This window comes from Lepus europaeus, chromosome 18, assembly GCF_033115175.1.
Source record: "Lepus europaeus isolate LE1 chromosome 18, mLepTim1.pri, whole genome shotgun sequence".
Lineage (NCBI taxonomy): Eukaryota > Metazoa > Chordata > Mammalia > Lagomorpha > Leporidae > Lepus > Lepus europaeus.
The window spans coordinates 48,897,867-48,917,416 of record NC_084844.1 but is presented as its reverse complement, the minus strand read 5'-3'; the positions used below and the strand labels follow the sequence as shown (position 1 = coordinate 48,917,416).

Genomic DNA, 19,550 nt, shown 5'->3' with positions numbered 1-19,550 from the left:
CACAACTTGGCATTGCTGCCAGCATAGCCATATGGTCCTGGCTGACGTCAGCCCAGTGTGTTGTCTCGATGTTTTGTTAACTGCCCAGATGCTGTCTGCTCTTAACATCTGACATTTCAGAGTTAAACATAAATATCTGTTTGGGAAGCTCTTTTTGTGTAATGAAACTTTACAAATGTGAAAACATGTTTTGAAAAAGATTTCTCTCCACCCAGTTTCCTTGTAAATGTTTGAGTAAAAAGTGACCAATATTAGGTCTGAATGTTTCTGGTGAGAACACAAATTCAGGTATTGGGTTTCACATTCTTGACTGCTTTGTCATAACTAACTTGTTCATAGTTTTTCCTTCTTAGCCTTGCCTGCGTGTTAATCTGGAACATAACAGCACTGTACTCGCAGAGCTGTCATCATCATCTTCAAGCTTGCCATCTTCCTCTCCCTGGTGGCTTAGCTTGGTTTATTCTGCATAAAGGACATCTCTGCTTCATACAGGAATATTAATCATCCTACTTAATTTGTGGATTCACCACCATAGGAGTTCTGTTTGGGGATGTATTTGAAAGCAGGGCATCCCGTGTGAATTAAAGCTGGATGTCAGAAATAGAGAACATTGCTAGCAGCATACTGTAAACACACCCCAGCAGGATTCAGCACTGGCCTATAGAAACAGTTTGACTATGATTTGTTTTCTTTTGCACATGCATGCTGATCAGTCAATACCCATGTATTTATCAGCTGTGAATTCTGGCTATACGTAATTATGACATTTTTCTTTTCATATGTATGGATATTTTTCTTCATCAGTGACTTGAAAATCAAGGTTGGGGACAGGCGCATCAGCGCTCACAAGTTTGTCCTGGCAGCTCGCAGTGACAGCTGGAGTCTGGCCAACTTGGCCTCCACCGAGGAGCTGGACCTATCAGGTGAGTCTTTGACTGAACACCAGAGACACAAGACTGCCAGCACAAGAGATCATGGCAGAAAGTTATGGTGTGTCCTTGTAAAATACTTGGGGTTTGATGAAAATGACTCTTGTCAATTGATGGGGAGACTGTGAAATAATTAATAACTAAGTAGGTTATACTTTGTATGTGCTTCTGTTTAATATCTAGTTACCAAGTCATAACTATTCGAGTATCTGCAATGTTCTTATGAAGTATCTCCCCATAAAGCTCATTCATATAGTAATACATTATAAATAAGAAGTGCATACAGAAAAAAAACTCGTTCCACTCCAAGAAACAGTCCTGCTGTTACATTACCCACAATTTAATAATGCTGCCAGAATTCTTTTTGTGAATTCTAAGTCCTGAACTCAGAAGTAACAGTTACACTGAAGAATCCATAGTATTTTTTTTAACATCAAAATGACTTTTGATTTTAAGAATTTGAATGGATGTGGATAACTGTGAGAAGGTAAATGGGTTCATTTGTTTCACCACAGTAACCAGTTTATATAAGTATCTCATAACATTGGTTTTAGGAGTATGCCTTACATATACACAATAAAATTTAAGATTGTTATTACAGATACACTGGGCTATTAAATGCTTTTATTTATTTTATGCTATGGATATTGTATAGATTTGGGGTCAGTATGGTGGTAAATGAACCCAAAAATACCACTTTTGGGGTGGGCTTTTGGAACAGTGCTTAAGAACCTGCTTTGAATACCCACATCCCATGTCATAGTGCCTCGGTTTAAGTCCTGGTTCTGTTCCTGATTCCACCTTCCTGTTGATGTGCATCCTAAGAAGCAACAGATGATGGCTCACATCACAGGGTCCCTGAAACCCACATAGGAATTCTGGGACTCGAACCGGCACCCATATAGGATGCCGGCATTGCAGGCCAGGTCTTTAACCTGCTGCGCCACAGCACCGGCCCTGCATCTTTACTTTCTGTAAAATGAAATTAATCTTTTAAATATGTCATGAGAGAGAGGTCCAGGGTGGTGGCGGTATATGTAGCCTGTGTGTGTCTGTATGTTTTGTCCAGCAGTCCTGCTTACTGTCAGGGTCTGGGTGTCAGTGCCTGAATCAGGTTGCCGCAGCTGAAAGTGCCTGGACTCTGTGTGCTATGTGATACCTGGAAGCACTGATACCTCACGCTGGCCAGCAGCTGGAAGGAGATTGAAAATAAGCTCTTGTAAACAAGTGCATAAATAGCATACAAGCTGTGTTTTAAAGGTTGAACTCTTTTCACACTAACGGACTTGATAAAATCATTTTATGAATTGATTGAGATCTGTTTCTTCAGAATTATTCCATTAATGTAGCATGTTGAGTGGCAGGCTCTTTTCAAGGTGCCAGGGATGCAGCAGCAAACAGTGTTAAACTCTTCCTTGCACAGATCTTACAGCCTTAGAAAAATTGACACTCTAGGTACCATGATTTTCTTTTGTAGTTCTTATTTGTTGATATTCCTTAAAATTCAGAAGAAACACTTTTAATTCTGCTGTTTATGAGAATTTTAGCATATGTTCATGAAATTTAGCAGGCATTATATACCCAGTATTTAAAAGGTATTTGAATATTTTTGTTAAATTCATCTTTTGTTAAAAAAAAAAATAACTGTTGTGCCTTATGTGATACCCTGACTAAGGCACAGTCACTTCTGTTGGGTTCTTGCCATAGCTTCAGTCTTCACAAGAAGACATCAAACCCAAGTTTGAGGAACAATCCACAAAATACCCACTGCTTTTACTCATATGCAAATATGTCAAGATTGTGAAAGACAAGAAACACTTAGAAGTATTACAGTTTAGTGGAAACTCAAGTGTAGAATCCTCCATGCAGTGTGAAATCCTCAATTGGATTCTGGGTCAAAAGAAGGACATTAGGCCAACACCGCGGCTCAATAGGCTAATCCTCCGCCTGCGGCGCTGGCACCCCGAGTTCTAGTCCCGGTTGGGGCGCCGGAGTCTGTCCTGGTTGCTCCTCTTCCAGTCCAGCTCTCTGCTGTGGCCCGGGAAGGCAGTGGAGGATGGCCCAAGTGCTTGGGCCCTGCACCCGCATGGGAGACCAGGAGAAGCACCTGGCTCCTGGCTTTGGTTCATCGTGGTGCGCCAGCCGCAGCAGCGGCCATTGAGGGGTGAACCAACGGAAAAAGGAAGACCTTTCTCTCTGTCTGTCTCTCACTGTCCACTCTGCCTGTAACAAAAAAAAAAAAGGACATTAGTGGTGGGGTGTGCGCTTGATTAATCCTCCGCCTGCGGCACCGGCATCCCATATGGGCACTGGTTCTAGTCCCAGTTGCTCCTCTTCCAGTCCAGCTCTCTGCTATGGCCTGGGAAAGCAGTAAAAGATGGCCCAAGTGGTTGGGCCCCTGCACCCTCATGGGAGACCAGGAAGAAGTACCTGGCTCCTGGCTTTGGATCGTCGTAACTCCAGCCGTTGTGGTCACTTGGGGAGTGAACCAATGGAAGGAAGACCTTTCTCTCTGTTTCTCTCTCTCTCTCTCTGTGTATGTAACTCTGCCTGTCAAATAAATGGGTAAAAATCTTTAAAAAAAAAAAAAAAAAAAAAAAAAAAGGACATTAGTGGTAAAGGTGACAAAGGTCTGTGCTTAGTATTGCTAATAGTATTGTGTTTATTACCCAGTTACCCAATTTTCAGAATTCTATGGTTATGTAAGATAGGAGAAAATTAGTAAAGGATATGTGGTAGTGAGCTACACCTTTTCTCTAAACCTGAAAATGAAAAAAAGAAATCATTTATTTGTGTGAAAGGCAGACAGATAGATGAGTATATGTACTGGTTTACTCCCCAAATGCCTGCAAAAGCCAGAACTGGGCCAGGCCAAAGCGAGGAGCCTAGGACTCAATCCAGGTATCCCACGTTGGGGGCAGGGACCCAAGTACTTGAACTATGACGTGTTTCTTCCCAGAGTGCATTAGCAGGAAGTGGATCAGAAGCAGAGTGGGACTCACACCTAGGCCCTGAGATAGCGTTTGTGAGTATCCCAAGCAGCCTCTTAACTGCTGTGCCAGATGCCTGCTTTTGAGGCTGGAATATTGCAAAATATAAAGATAAAAAAGTATAAATTTGCTTTTTTTCTCCTTAAATATAAAGACACTCAATAAATTTCAAGAATTTTTTTGTAACAAAATAAACTTACTTTACTACACTTTCCATGAACTTTTTGAAGTGCCCGACGAAGTTTTAAGTATGTGATTTAATGGATAAATTAGCTTGATTTAACCATTTTGGAATTTACATATATCAGAATACCACATTGAACACTATAAATATATGTATTTTTGGTCAATATACCTTAATAAAAATTAAAAAAAGATCATAAAGATAGTGATTAATCAACTGGGAAGAGAAAGAATATGACCATCAGCACAACACAGTATCATGATATTGAGTCCAGGAAAAAGGCACAATTTGCTTAATTATAAAATGAGTTGTTTATGGCCACTCTGTAGCATTAGCAAGAGGCTGGAGTCAGTAGCCCGAGTCAGGTATTGGAGCCAGGTACTTGTGGGCATTCTAACCAGTGTCTTAGCTACTAGGCTAAACCCCTGTCCAAGTACATATGTTTTTCATCTATTTTTGTTTCTTAATGTGCTATGTAACATATATTTTTATGTTGAATATAGATCTGTTTATTTTTAATTACTGCAAATATTTCTGATATATATATGTATGTATATATAATAATTTAGTTGGTTCTCCATTATTGGACTGGTAAGGTTTTTGTTCTACTTCTTCCTTGCTAAATGTATTAGTATTGTGCTAAGCATCAAGTACATGTGTGTCTCTGTAGTTGCCCATTTGTTTTCTTCTGATAATAATCTTACATGTGTGATTGCTGTGTAAAAGGTCGTGTACTTTAAAAATCTTTGCTAGTCTGAGAGACAGATAAACTCTGAGTTTTTATTTGGTTATTCGTAAGGCTTATTGACCATTTTATTGATGTTTGTGAAATAACTGTATCTGTTGCCCATTTTCCATTGGGTGTCCATCTTTTCATCTTTATTTGTCAGATCTTTTTGCTGAAGTGTTAAGTCATCATATTTCTCAAATATTTTCCTGTTTATTTGACTGAGTTCTTTAACTCAGTTTCCCTCACTCATGTAAAACTAACATTTTTCTGGTTCTGCTTCCCCACAGAGTGATGTTTCTTTGAGTTGAGTATACTGTAATTTACTTCTTTAGCCTCAAATTTTAGGGGTTTTGAAGAAAGCGTAAGCTTGTCATCCGGGGATTTTCAGTTTTTCTGTCTGCTTTCTTACTAGATGCTAACCCTGAGGTGACAATGACAATGCTTCGCTGGATCTACACAGATGAGTTGGAGTTCAGAGAAGATGATGTGTTCCTGACTGAGTTGATGAAACTAGCGAATCGTTTTCAGCTGCAGCTCCTTAGGGAGAGGCAAGTCACAGAGATCTGTTCAAGCACCTCCCACGGTGGTGGCTGAGCTTTCGTTATGCCAAGCTCTGGGAAAGCAACTGCTGCTACTGACGGAAATAACTTTTGCCAGGTGTTCTTTTAAAGGTTTATTTATTTATTTGAAAGTCAAAATGACAGGGAGAGAGAGATCTTCCATCTATTGGTTCACTTCCCAGATGGCTGCAACAGCCAGGGGAGGGCCAGGCTGAAGCCAGAAACCTGGAACTCTCTCTGAGTCTCCCACATGGGTGGCAAGGCCCCAAGGACTTGGGCCATCCTCCACTGCTTTCCCAGGCTCATTAGCAGGGAGCTGGATTGGAAGTGGAGCAGCTGGGACTCCACTGGCACTCCAGTATGGGATGCAGCATTGTAAGCTGTGACTTAACCTGCTGTGCCACAGCATTGGCCCTCTAGGCGTTCTTTTTTAAAGGTGATGGGGAGGCCGGCGCTGTGGCTTAACAGGCTAATCTTCTGCCTTGCGGCGCCTGCACACTGGGTTCTAGTCCCAGTCGGGGCGCCGGATTCTATCCCAGTTGCCCCTCTTCCAGGCCAGCTCTCTGCTATGGCCCGGGAAGGCAGTGGAGGATGGCCCAAGTGCTTGGGCCCTGCACCCGCATGGGAGACCAGGAGGAAGCACCTGGCTCCTGGCTTCGGATCAGTGCGATGCGCCGGCCGCAGAGGCCATTGGAGGGTGAACCAACGGCGAAAAGGAACACCTTTCTGTCTCTCTCTCTTGCTATCCACTCTCTGCCTGTCAAAAAAAAAAAAAAAAAAGGTGATGGGGAGACAGTTGGTATCTCCTTTGCTTTGTGTTATCTTGTAAACTAAATTTTGCCAAAGCTGTTTGGTATTCTTTTTCCATTCATCTATTACCTGCGATAACAAATTGTGTAAACCGATAAATTGACTATGAAATAATAGAATCCGGTGTCCAAACCTTTTCCTTTCCCTCCCATTCTAGTTTCTTTGATGTTTTAGTCTACTTTCTCAGTTGAAGTCCTTGGTCAGATCTTGTTGGAAACACATTAATCCAAAAATTAATAAGGAGAGTATGGCTCAATAGGTTTCATAAACAGTGTTTGTGAGATCTTATTTCATTTAAGCTAGTGCTTTTTAGATTCCCAAAAGAGATACAGTGGATTTTTTTTTTTTTTTAATTAGTCAGGCAGAGTTAGACAGTGAGAGGAGAGAGAGAGAAAGGTCTTCCTTCTGTTGGTTCACCCCCCAAATGGCCACTACGGCCGGCGCACTGTGGCTGCAGCACTGCACCAATCCAAAGCCAGGAGCCAGGTGTTTTTCTTGGTGTCCCATGCGGGTGCAGGGCCTCAAACACTTGGGCCATCCTCCACTGCCTTCCCGGGCCACAGCAGAGAGCTGGACTGGAAGAGGGCAACCGGGACTAGAACCCATATTGGATGCTGGTGCTGCAGGTGGAGGATTAGCCAAGTGAGCCACGGCGCTGGCCCCAGTGGATTTTTTTTTTTTTAATTCATTTTTATTTATTTGAAAGGCAGAGTTACACACCCGTGCACACACACACACATAGAGATAAAGGAGACACAGAGAGATCTTCCACCTGCTGATTTACTCCCCAAATGGCCACAACAGCCAGGGCTGGGCCAGACCAAAGCCAGGAGCCAGGAGCTTCTTCTGTTTTTCCCATGTGGGTGCAGGGACACACTTGGGCCATCCTCTACTGCTTTCCCAGGCACATCAGCAGGGAGCCGGATTGGAAGTGGAGCAGCTGGGACTCGAACCTGCGCCCATATGAGATGCCAGCATCACGGGCAGCAGCTTTATCTGCTACACCACAATGCTGGCCCCCAAGTAGATATTTTTTATATTGAATTTTCTCCTGTTCTTCCAAGTTCACCTTTTAGAAGAGCAGAAAACAGGCTTTAAAATGCTTCCTCTCCCCATGTTAAAAAGGATTTGTTTATTTATTTATTTGAAATAATTAACACAGAGAGGGAGAGAGCAGGAGAGATCTTCCATCCTGGTTCACTCCTCGAATGGCCAGGACTGGGCCAGGCCAAAGTTAGGAACCTAGAATTCCAACTGGGTTTCCCATGTGGATAGAGGGGCCCATGTTCTTGGGCCGTCTTCCGCTGCTTTCCCAGGTGCATTAGGAGGAAGCTGGATGAGAAGCAGAGCAGCCAGAATTTAAGGCTGTGCTGTATCAGATGTGGACATTTCCGGCAGCAACTTAACTCATTATGCTGCAACACCGACCCTAGAATGCCTTTGGGTGTGAGTTGGAGACATGGCCGTTGTTGCGCAGCTCAGTTGGTGGAGTGCCTTTGTACATCCCGTGGTGATCAGTTTGGCCTTTCTCCTGGCCGTGTGAGGGATGGTTTCAGCCATCCAGAGGTGCTCCAGTGGTTCCTTTGTTGCTCTCAGGGAAGCAGGGAGGCTTTGCCACCTGGAGCTGCTTGCTCTGTGTTCACCATGTTTCCCCTGGCTGGCTTGCTGTGCCCCACAGGAATCAGTAGACAGGTTATTCCTAACTGCAATTGATGTGAACTTGAGTGCATTTTAGTATCTAAGTCAAATATTTAAAAAAAAAGTCAAATCTCTAGATGCATTCTGTATAACGAGTAGTAGATTACTAGTTAAATGAACTTCATCGTCAAGGCCTTACAACGCACTCTTGTGGGGTTTTTGATGAGTCTGAACCATCTGAGAGTGAAATTGATTTTAATTAGATTGAGTGTGGTTTAAGTTTTGTTTTTCCTCAGATTTCCTGAGCATTATCCCATTGACCTTGTCAAAGTTGCTCATAAATTAAATTGGTCTGATAAAAGTGCCGTGGGGTTACAATTGTTTAGATCATTGTAATGTGTTTGTAAAATGTTTGTTGTGTGTTGACTGATGAGGCTTCGTAGCTGCCAGCACTGACAGATGCTGATCCCACTGCTGGGGGTCGGCACAGCTTTCTTAAGTGCTGGATGGAAGACTCAGCAGTGGCTTCGCAGGCTGCCGTTGAAGGGCCTCTGAGTGCCCTTGTGTGGCAGGTGTAGGAGGGATGACATGTCGGAGACAGTACGTCCCAGGGCTCTGGCACACGTGTGCAGTTCTCTGTGACACGGGAGGTCCTCGGTTTCAGAATGCAGGGATTTCTGTGGTCTAGGAATCTGTGGATTTGAAGCTGAGACCAATTTGGTGAAAAGGGAAGTTTCTTCAGTATTCTTTTTAGTGAACAAGAGTGATATTTACTAGGTATAACAATAACATCATTGTTACACTGATTGTGAGAGTATAACTTGTTCAGTGTACGGTAGTTGGAAAATACAGAATGGTATAATGAACCGCTGTTCATGTTTTGGTTTTCCTTTCGCCAATATTTATATTTCTTTTACATAGATGTCGGATTCAAATAGAAATGAGGTGGGAATTGCGAGATGCTTAAATATATGCCTGATTTTGTGCTTTAAAAATTAGGGCTTGTTCATCTGTATCCTTTTTGTATCTAAAATTAAAAATACATATTATGAACAAAAATTTTCTTGCATTGGAAAATCTGTCTTGCTAATTTTCAAAGAGAATCCATGAACTGAGAATCCAAATGTTTAAATATGACTGCATATTCTTCGGTTGTGTAAATCATCTCAGTTACTCTATCGGCTGTGCAAATGGCAGCTGGCACTCCAGGGATCCTGGAATTAGTGAAAACGAAGCACCTGCCAGTTCTTACATGAAATTAGTTTGGGTCTCATGGTGTAGTGTCATTTGGCAGTAAAAAGGAGAATGGCATTTTCAGACCCTGAGCATTTGTCTATAAAAACGGTAAGGGTGAAATGCTCTGCAGGTAGGAGTCATTACTCCTCGAAGTTGTGCTGTGTGGCGGGCTGGCGCTGGGATGCCAGGGCGGCAAGACAACATTTGCCATCGTCAAGGTGGTGAGAGTTTGGTCTGAGGAGAGGATGTTTCTCCTGAGATGTTCGCTTTCATCGCTGAAATCCGAGTATCATCAGATGTGGCTGTGGTGCAGAAAACTGAGCTTACTGGTTATCTATGTAACTTACATTCTCACTTGGTGGCTTTGGACCTGGTGTCGTTGTCAGAAAGCCCTGGGAAAGGTGCTGCTTTACACCTTGGTTGTTACGGTAGTTAAAAACAAAGCACTGGCCCGGCGCTGTGGCAGACTGGGTAAAGCCGCCACTTGCAGTGCCAGCATCCCTTATGGGTGCCAGTTCCAGGCCTGGCTCCACTTCTGATCGAGCTCCTTGCTAATGGCCAGGGAAAGCAGTGAAAGATGGCCCAAGTCCTTGGACACCTGCACCCATGTGCGAGACCCAGAAGAAGCTCCTGGCTCCGGATCAGCCCAGCTCTAGCTGTTGTGGCCATCTGGGGAGTGAACCAGCAGATGGAAGACCTCTCTGTCTGCCTCTGCCTCTCTGTAACTCTGTCTTTCAGCTAAATAAATAAATCTTAAAAAAAAAAAAAAGAAAAGAAAAAGCACTTTACACTTTTCTTAGGATTGGTGCATGCATTCAGTGCTGCATGGAAGAATCCAAGATTGTGTTCTTGGAGAGGAAGACCTCCCTCCTTCCCTTCCTCCCTCCTCTCCTTCCCTTCCTCCCTCTCTCTCTGTCTCTGTCTCTGTCTCTACCTCTCTCTGTAACTCTGTCTTTCAAATAAATAAATCTTTAAGAAAGAAAAGTCTTTGTGAGGGTTGTGGGATATGTTATATATTAATGTTAGCCGTCGCAAAACACACCGGACACCAGGGTAAGGGAAAGGGTTATTGGGGAACAGCCTACAGACTGGAGTGAAGGGGCGGTGAAGGAAAAGAGAAAGAGACTATAAGAGAGAGAGACAGAGAGGAGGGAGAAGACAAGAGGGGAGGAGAGAAGCCAAGAGAGAAGAACCAAGAGCCAAGAGAGCACGTGTTCAGGAACAGGCCCTTTTAAAACTTCCCCTGAGGGCAGGCAGGGAAGCAGGAGCAGCGAATCCCATTAGGATGGGGGGGGAGCCTGGCTCAGGTAGCTGGGCCATGCGGCCACCTGGCTAAAACTGCGCCAGTTTCCTAACAGGATAGGAGAAGCAATGGAAAATTTCCTGACATCACATTAGTTCCCTTTGGCTGCCCTTTGGAGGTGAACCTGATTCTAGGCCTTCATGGAGGCAAAGGCATGAAGGGTAGGGGCTCCAGGAATTCTGGATAGAGGGAGCCTGAGTCTTTGCAGTGCTGTGTCTTCTAGGCTAGGATGTGGTACTTGCTTCTTGCTGCCAGAAGCCTGTTTGCCTTGCGCAGCTCGCCCTCTTGTGTAGATGGTGTTCTTTATTAGTGATAATTCTGAAAGAATTGTGGTATTGTTTTTTACTCATTGTAGCCAGTTTTTCTTTTCAGCTATGGTTTGACTGTTAGCTTAGTTGTCTATATACATTATAGGCATTTTGTGTCGATTTTTAAAATGCAGATATATTGAGTTATAATTCAACATACTATATAAATTCATCTTTCAGGAGCTTTTAAGGAGATGTTAATTTATGAAGCATACAGCCTCCTATTGGAAACACGTTTCTTTTTCTTAAAATTTATTTTTAAAGATTGATTTATTTGAAAGGTAGAGATAGGAGAGAGAGACAGAGATTGATCTGTTGCTGGTTCACTCCTCAATTGACCACAATGGCCGGGGCTAGGCCAGGCTGAAGCCAGGAGCCAGGAGCTTCTTTTGGGTCTTCTATGTGGGTGTCATGGGCCCAAAGATTTCAGCCATCTTTTGCTGCGCATTAGCAGGGAGCTGGATTGGAAATGGAGCAGGCAGGACTCAACCATCGCCCATATGGGATGCTGGCACTGTAGGAGGTGGCTCACCCTGTGCCATAGTCCCGGCCCCAGAAACATTACTAAGCATTCCTATTTGAGTATAGAGTGGTGCAGATGGGGTGTGCATACAGTTAACTATGAAAGGACAGAAGTTGATCCATGGCATGTGGGATTTTTATAATCACCTGTGTATGTGATTATTCTGAAGGCAGTTGAGGTATTATGCTTCACAAGTTTATTTGCAGGTTGTTTTGAATCTGACCAGAACTGAGCAATGTAATATTTTAATGAAATTATAATATTTCCAAATATGGGAGCGCTGCTGTAATTTATTCATCAATACCTTGTTTGATCTTATTCCTCAGTGTTACTGGATGTAGCCAGCCAGTAGACAGATTGTTGTTGTGGTTTGTTCATTTGTAAGTATATTTGCCCTAGTAATATTGATCATCGCTAGTTTCCTTTCACAGATGCGAGAAGGGCGTTATGTCTCTGGTGAACGTGAGGAATTGTATCCGCTTCTATCAGACTGCAGAAGAGCTGAATGCCAGCACACTGATGAACTACTGTGCAGAGATCATTGCCAGTCACTGGGTGAGTGAGGATAGAGCCCGCTCGCTGGCAGGCAGGGTACCGGGAAGTGGCCTGTGTGCCTCCCATTTGTCTCTTGTTACAGACTTGAAGGGTAAGTAGTTGCATTAGGTGACCTTGGCTCTGAAAGTCTGGTGGTTCTGTGATTTCAGAGTGGAGGGGCAGAACATAGTTCAGGGCCAGAAGCAGGCGTGGGGAAGTGGGGAAGGGGTCCCTGCCTTCAGGACCCCATCTGAGGCTGCAGCCCGGGCTCCTCAGCAGCAGCGTCTCAGAGCTGTCCCCTGCATCAGGTAGAGCATGCCATTGAATTAAAATGCATTACATTCCTCTGTTTGCACCCTTTACATGTCTTCCTTGCATTTGTTTTTGCATTTTAAAATACCAGGGCTAGTGCTAATTTTTTCTGTACTATATCTGTGAATTGGTACATTGTGAGGAGCGTCTCAGTGTTTCAGATAAAAAGCATCTACAAGAACTGGATTTTAAAGAATTAGAATGGGGATGGTGACCTTTCTGGTACCATGCCTTTCTCCAGAGCTCTGCAGTGGTAGAGGCAGGCTGTGACTCGGTGCTGTGAGCCACTGTGGAAGTTCTCATCCATTGCCATCGTGCTGGGGGAAGAGGCCTCTGCACATGCTGCTCCCTCGGCCTCGGCTCTCCTGGCACCTGCAGCATGGCTCATGCCGGCTCTCAGCATGGCCATTTACTCCCTGTCTGAATGAGTGAAGTCATTTAACCTTCTCATGCCATAGTTCCCTATTTTTGAATGGGAGTGATAAGTACCCATCTGATAGGGCTTTTGTGAGGATGAACAGAGTTGGAAATATTAAATCATTACTTAGGGGCTGATACTTTTTTTTCTTTTTATGAGTTGTTTATTCCAAAGACAGACTGCAAAGAGAGGGGGGAGAGATAGAGAGCGAAGTAGAGAGAGAGATCTTCCATCCGCTGTTTCATTCCCCAGATTACCACAACAGGCTGGACTCAGGCCAAAACCAGGAGCCAGGAGCTACAGCCAGATTTCCCCCATGTGTAGCAGAGGCCCAAACCATGGGGCCATCTTCTCTTGCCTTCCCAGGCACATTAGCAGGGAGTTAGATCAGAAGTGAAGCACCGGACTCCAGCCAGCACTCGTATGTAGTGCTGGCATTGTGGTTAGTGGCTCAACGTGTGCCGCAAAGCCAGCCCTAGGGTCTGACACATTCTAAGGACACAGTGACAACCATTGTTGCTATCGTTAATACTTTGTATCTGCTTTGCTTTTCACTATGATTTTAATCCTTAGGATGATTTACGAAAGGAGGACTTCAGTAGCATGAGTGCTCAATTGTTATACAAAATGATCAAATCCAAGACAGAGTACCCACTCCATAAAGCTATTAAAGTGGAGAGAGAAGATGTGGTCTTCCTTTACCTCATTGAAATGGACTCACAGGTACTGTAGCTGCTCTGTCCGTTTTTCCTGCCTTTCCCAAAACTGTGCAGTACTTGCTTTTCTCTGTTTTACTCCTTCCTTCCTCTGAGCCCTCACTGGCACGGTCTAATGTGCATATTTCTACTAATAGTTTCCCAAGGCAGTCTGGGCTTTTTTTTTAATCAGTCCTCAAAATTTTTCCAGCCTCAGCGCATTGCCAAATTCCAGAACCACTTGCACATCTTAATTTTTATATTTTTAACCATTTATTTATTTAAAACTCTAACAAAGAGAGTGAGACACAGAAAGCAATCTTTTTAAAGATTTGTTTATTTGAGAGGTAGAGTTACAGACAGAGAGAGAGAGAGAGGTCTTCCATCTACCTTTCATTCCCCAAATGACGCAATGGCCGGAACTGGGCTGATTCAAAACCAGGAGCCTAGAGCTTCTTCTAGGTCTCCTACACGGGTACAGGAGCCCAAGGAGTTGGGCCATCTTCTACTGCTTTCCCAGGTGTATTAGCAGGGAGCTGGATCGGAAGTGGAGTAGCTGGGACTCAAAGTGGCACCCATATGGGATGTTGGCACTGTAGGCAGTGGCTTTGCCCACTATGCTACAGCACCGGCCCCGAGAAGGACATCTTTCAACTGTTGGTTCATGCCCCAATGGCCACAATGGCTGGGGCTGGGTCAGGACAAAGCCAAGAAACTGGAACTGCATCCTGGTCTCTGCCATGGGTTGCAGGGGCCCAAGTCCTTAAGCCATCATCCACTACTTTCCCAGGTGCATTAGCAAGGTGTTAGATTGTAAGTGGAGTAACAGGGACTTGAACCAGCACTCCTATATGAAGTGTCACCATCTCAAGCAGTGGTTTTACCTGCTATATCACAATGCAGCCCCTTCATATTTTTAGGTAGTTGTTAACAGTAATAATTAACTTGCAGCCGCTCCGTGGCTCAATAGGCTAATCCTCCACCTGCAGCGCTGACGCACTGGGTTCTAGTCCCGGTCGGGATGCCGGATTCTGTCCCGGTTGCTCCTCTTCTAGTGCAGCTCTCTGCTGTGGCCCGGGAGTGCAATGGAGGATGGCCCAGGTCCTTGGGCCCTGCACCCACATGGGAGACCAGGAGGAAGCGCCTGGTTCCTGGCTTCGGATCGACACAGCGTGCTGGCCGCAACATGCTGGCCGTAGCAGCCACTTTGGGGGTGAACCAACGGCAAAAGGAAGACCTTTCTCTCTGTCTCTCTTTCTCTCTCTCACTGTCTAACTCTGCCTGTCAAAAAGAAAAAGAAAAAGAAAAAAAAATAATTAACTTGCAAGCGCCAAACTCAGTTTTTGTTTCAAGTCCCTGTTTCCTATAGGCTGTCAGCTGAGGGCAGTTCCCAGCTTTGAGATGCCACCATTTCCTTAGCTTGTGGCCCTTGCCTTCATCTTCAGAGACAGCAGTGGCAGGTCCAGTCCATCTCGTGTCATATCTCTGTGTCCTACTTTTCTGTTTCCCCCTTTCACATTTTTTCTCCTATCTATTTGAAAGGCACAGTGAGAGTGAGAGCGAAGAGAGCTTCCTTCAACAGTTGTGTGTGTCTGTGTGTGTGTTGGTTTTTTCTTTATTCCTTTTTTTGTTTTGTTTTGTTTTGCTCCTCAAATGGCAGCAACAGTCAGAATCAGACCAAGTCAAAGCCAGGACTGCAGAACTCCATCTGGGTCTCCTGTGTGGGTGGAAGGGACTCAAGGACTTGAGCCATCTCGTGCTGCCACCTGGCATATGTGAGCAGGAAGCTGGATCAGCAGCAGAGGAGCCAGGACTTGAACTGGCACTCTGATAAGGGATGCAGGCAGGTGTCCTCGGCAGGGGCTTAACCCGCTGCACCGGAAGACCTGCCCTCCCCTCTCTCACCTTTAAACACTCATGGTTAGATAGGTTGATCCCTCCTGGATCATCCAGGATTCTCGTCCCACCTCAAGATCCTTGACCTTAATCACATCTGCCAAGCGCATTTTGTTATATAAGGTGACATATTCTGGCGTTTAGGATGTGGACATCCTTGTGGGCTGTTATTCAGCCTGCCAAACTGTCTTTTTTTTTTTTTTAAGGATTTATTTATTTATTTGAAAATCAGAGTTACACAGAGCGAAGGAGAGGCAGAGATAGAGAGAATCTTCCCTCCACTGGTTCATTCTCCAATTGGCCGCATTGGCTGGAGCTGTGCCAGTCAGGAGCCAGGAGCTTCCTCTGGGTCTCCCACATGGGTGTAGGGGCCCAAGGACCTGGGTCATCTTTCCACTGTTTTCCCAGGCCATAGCAGAGAGCTGGATCAGAAGAGGAGCAGCTGGGACTCGAACCGGCGACCACATGGGATGCCAGCACTGTAGGTGGCAGCTTTACCTGCTACACCACAGCGCCGGCCCCTGCCAAACTGCCTTAAAAGAATTGTAGTTGCTCTTGACAGATGGGAGTGAAGTATGTTTTATCCTAGATGTTCAGTGTGTGGGGAGACATTTACCTGCCAGGAGGAATTAGATGGTTAAGTCACAGTGTCTCACAGAAATGTTCTCTGGTTTCTGTAAAGCTCTCTGCTCCTCCGCCCTGGCACTTGAGCCTGCCGTCGCTTTGTCGGCATTCCCCCTGTGGTCCTTACATTGTCTTCTGTGTTATATACAGCCATTTTGTTCTCGCCGTTAATTCTGTGCTCTCTGAAAGCACATGCCCTGAGGAGACCTGATGAAAGATTGTGAATGCAGTTGAATTTGGGAAGTAGTAAATGTCATAGCTCTAAAACTCGACATTTGGAAAAGGCAGGATATTCTGGGTCATGACGGGAGAAATTAAAGTAGGTTGTGCTCTCCACTGGCTGGGTGCTGATACGTAGCTTGTCTGCGCAGCTCCCTGGGAAACTGAACGAAGTGGATCACAATGGAGATCTTGCATTAGATCTAGCCCTCTCCCGGCGCCTAGAGAGTATTGCCACGACGCTCGTTAGCCACAAAGCTGATGTGGACATGGTGGACAAGAATGGCTGGAGCTTGTTACATAAAGGAATCCAGAGAGGTAAGAAGTGTATTTTGTGTTATTTCTCTACAGGTGATTTGATTTTTTTACCCAAGTAATTTTTGAATACTCTCTGTGTTCTAGAAATTTCCTCAGACTTCCTCAGTCTTTATTCTTAGGCTACATAGGATTTGTGATCTCCAGGTGTGAGGAAGGCGCTCCAGGATAGGATGCGGCTGTCTCCAGCTATGTGTCTTAACCCCTAACTGCTATGCTAAATGCCCCTCACCTGCCTGCCTCCCCCCCCCTCAAGATTTATTTCTTTGAAAGGGAGAGACCAAAAGAGAGACAGAGAGATCTTCCATCTACTGCTTCATTCCCCAAATGTTCACAACAGCCTGGACTTAGCCAGACTGAAGCTGAGAGCCACAAACCCATACAGGTCGCCCACTTGGGTGACAGGGGCCCAAACACTTGGGCTGTTATCTGCTCCCTTCCCAAACACACTAGCAGGGAGCTGGATTGGAAGCAGAGCAGCCAGAACACAAACCAGCACTCTGATGGGGGATGCTGGTGTTGCAAGTGATGGCTTAACCTGCTGTGCCACAACTCTGGCCCACCTCCCCTCATTTTTGACACAGTGAAAATTTAGAGCCGGTGCCGCGGCTCAATAGGCTAATCCTCCGCCTTGTGGCGCCGGCACACCGGGTTTTAGTCCCGGTCGGGGCGCCAGATTCTGTCTCGGTTGCCCCTCTTCTAGGACAGCTCTCTGCCGTGGCCCGGGAGTGCAGGGGAGGATGGCCCAAGTACTTGGGCCCTGCACCCCATGGGAGACCAGGATAAGCACCTGGCTCCTGGCTTCGGATCAGCGCGGTGTGCCAGCTGCAGCGGCCATTGGAGGGTGAACCAACGGCACAAGGAAGACCTTTCTCTCTGTCTCTCTCTCTCTCACTGTCCACTCTGCCTGTCAAAAAAGAAAAAGCAAGAAAATTTAGAGAGGTGCAGTTCCAGTATGGGGTGAAAGCTTTCAGAAAAGCGCAAGACTCCATTTTATTTTTTTGGTTTTTTTTTTTTTTTTTTTGACGGGCAGAGTGGACAGTGAGAGAGAGAGACAGAGAGAAAGGTCTTCCTTTGCCATTGGTTCACCCTCCAATGGCCGCCACGGCCGGCGCGCTGCGGCTGGCACACCGTGCTGATCTGAAGGCAGGAGCCAGGTGCTTCTCCTGGTCTCCCATGGGGTGCAGGGCCCAAGCACTTGGGCCATCCTCCCCTGCACTCCCTGGCCATGGCAGAGAGCTGGCCTGGAAGAGGGGCAACCGGGACAGGATCGGTGCCCCGACCGGGACTAGAACCTGGTGTGCCGGCGCCGCAAGGCAGAAGATTAGCCTAGTGAGCCGCGACGCCGGCCAAGACTCCATTTTGTAGAGGCATAGTTGCCTTGACTGAAGTACTTTGCTGCAGCCGCTGTTTTGTTGTTTCCATGTGGAGATCAAGGCAGAATACCCCGTTTTAGCACATCGTAATCGTGTGTATTTTATCCTTCTGATGCATTACTGCACTGTTACTGTCTGCCGCACTTTGGCCATTCACAAGTTGCTACTAGCTGGTGGAATGCGGTTACCTTGTGATGCAGCTCTGTTGCAGCTGTGGCTTTGCCGTTTTTGGGCACAGGTTCTCGTGTAAGCGTCCTAGGTGTGTGTTGAGAGGGCTGTGCCTGCTGGCTGGTGGAGAGGAAAATGTTGCTCACTGTTGTGTAGGAAGTCCTCAGAGTGTGTCAGTGTCAAGAGCAGATGCATTTTTCCCAAGCACCTCTCTGGGGGTGGGCCTTCAGTGGGGAAAATTTCCACCACAGAGGGAATTGTTCTTTCCCACTGTCTAGTGTCTGAGATGTTTATTTTGGAAACAGATACACTTGTTACTAAAAAAAAATCAATCTGAGATTATGTTTCTTTCCTCTTGGAGTTAAATTCTTATGTTTAGTGAAAAAACATCTTTGACTAGTTATTAAATATTTTAGTGATTGCTTAGTTACAAGAATTGCCAAGAATTGGTGATGCATTTTTGATGCTGCTTTTGAGATGACATAATTTGTACTCTGCATATATCAGTTGCCTGCAAGCATGCGGGTTACATGTAGATGCAGTGACCTGATTGTTGCTGACCTTAGAGAGGTGGCAGGGTGTGGCAGACAGAGCACTGGCTTTGCAACTTGGGTGGAACAGGGTTTGAGTCTTGGCTCAGCTGTTGCCCTGTAGCCTTGGACAGTCAGTGGATAGCTGAGTTGTCATCTCCTCTGTAATGAGGAGTGGGGGTTATTTCTGCTTTGCTGCAGAGTTGGGGGAGCTAGGGGCAGAGTCAGCAGTGTGCCGAGGACAGTGACCGCCTGTTGCTTTGCAGGGTCAACCGCTGCCCTTGCCTCGCCATCGCCAGGACAGCAGGACTCCTTGCCATACCAGGTCCAAGTCCTGCAGGAATGTTCTTCACTTTTCCTCCTTCAGCTTGAGCTATTAGTCTGTTGTCCTGCCCAAATGATTAAATTGAACAGTAGACCTAAGTTTCACTGTTAACCTTTCTCTAAGCTTTTGATGAGTAAGGGGCTTGGATATCTGAGATTTAGATCTCGTTCTGGACACACATTAGATTCTCGTGGCAGCCAAGGTTCATGTTCATCAAGATGACCCCTTTGGAAAGTGGGCATTTAGCCTAGCCATGAAGATGCCTGCATTCCATGTTGGAGCCTGGGTGTGAGTCGGGCTCGGCCTCCTGACTCTGTCTTCAGGCCAGAGCGCATCCTGGGAGACAGCAGTGATGGCTGAAGTCACTGGGTTCCTGCTACATATATGGGAAGCTTGGATGCATTGCTGGCTCCCAGCTTTGTCCTTGGCCTGGCCCTGGCTATTGCAGGTATTTTAGTGTTTTGTTAGATCATCCAGTGGATGCAAGATTCTCTCTCTCTCTCTCCCTGTACCTCTTACATTGAAGTAAATAAATCTTTAAAAATAATAGTAACATAAAATATCTAGTGTTTTTGCATGTTTTAAATTATAACTGGAACTAAATTCAGGGCAGATTGACCTTTAATACATAATCTTACAATAAATTTGTTACCCCTGTCATCTTCCAAGGTAGTTTGACAAGAATACTTTAACTGGTTTTTTATACTTAAAAAAAAAAAAAAGGGATTTATTTACTTATTTGAAAGGCAGAGCTACACAGAGAAAAGGAGAGAGATCTTATATCGGCTGGTTCACTCCTCAGATGGCTGCTGTGGTGGGGCTGGGCCTGGTTGAAACCTGGGAGCCTGGGGCTCCCATGTGAGTGGCGAGGGCACAGTGTACTTGGACCATCTACAGCTGCTTTCCCAGGTGCATCAGCAGGGAGCT

The 19,550-nt window shown here is 45.4% G+C and overlaps 1 protein-coding gene across 1 annotated transcript in view; it reads left to right on the top strand.

Moving 5' to 3' along the window:
- ANKFY1 (ankyrin repeat and FYVE domain containing 1) overlaps window positions 1-19,550 on the top strand; it is a 76,856-nt gene that overhangs the window by 30,396 nt on the left and 26,910 nt on the right. The window contains exons 3-7 of the mRNA XM_062216440.1: window positions 805-923; window positions 5,246-5,381; window positions 11,643-11,766; window positions 13,049-13,198; window positions 16,062-16,227. Of these exons, the coding sequence (XP_062072424.1) occupies window positions 805-923; window positions 5,246-5,381; window positions 11,643-11,766; window positions 13,049-13,198; window positions 16,062-16,227 (695 nt within the window). The remainder of the gene's footprint in view (window positions 1-804; window positions 924-5,245; window positions 5,382-11,642; window positions 11,767-13,048; window positions 13,199-16,061; window positions 16,228-19,550) is intronic.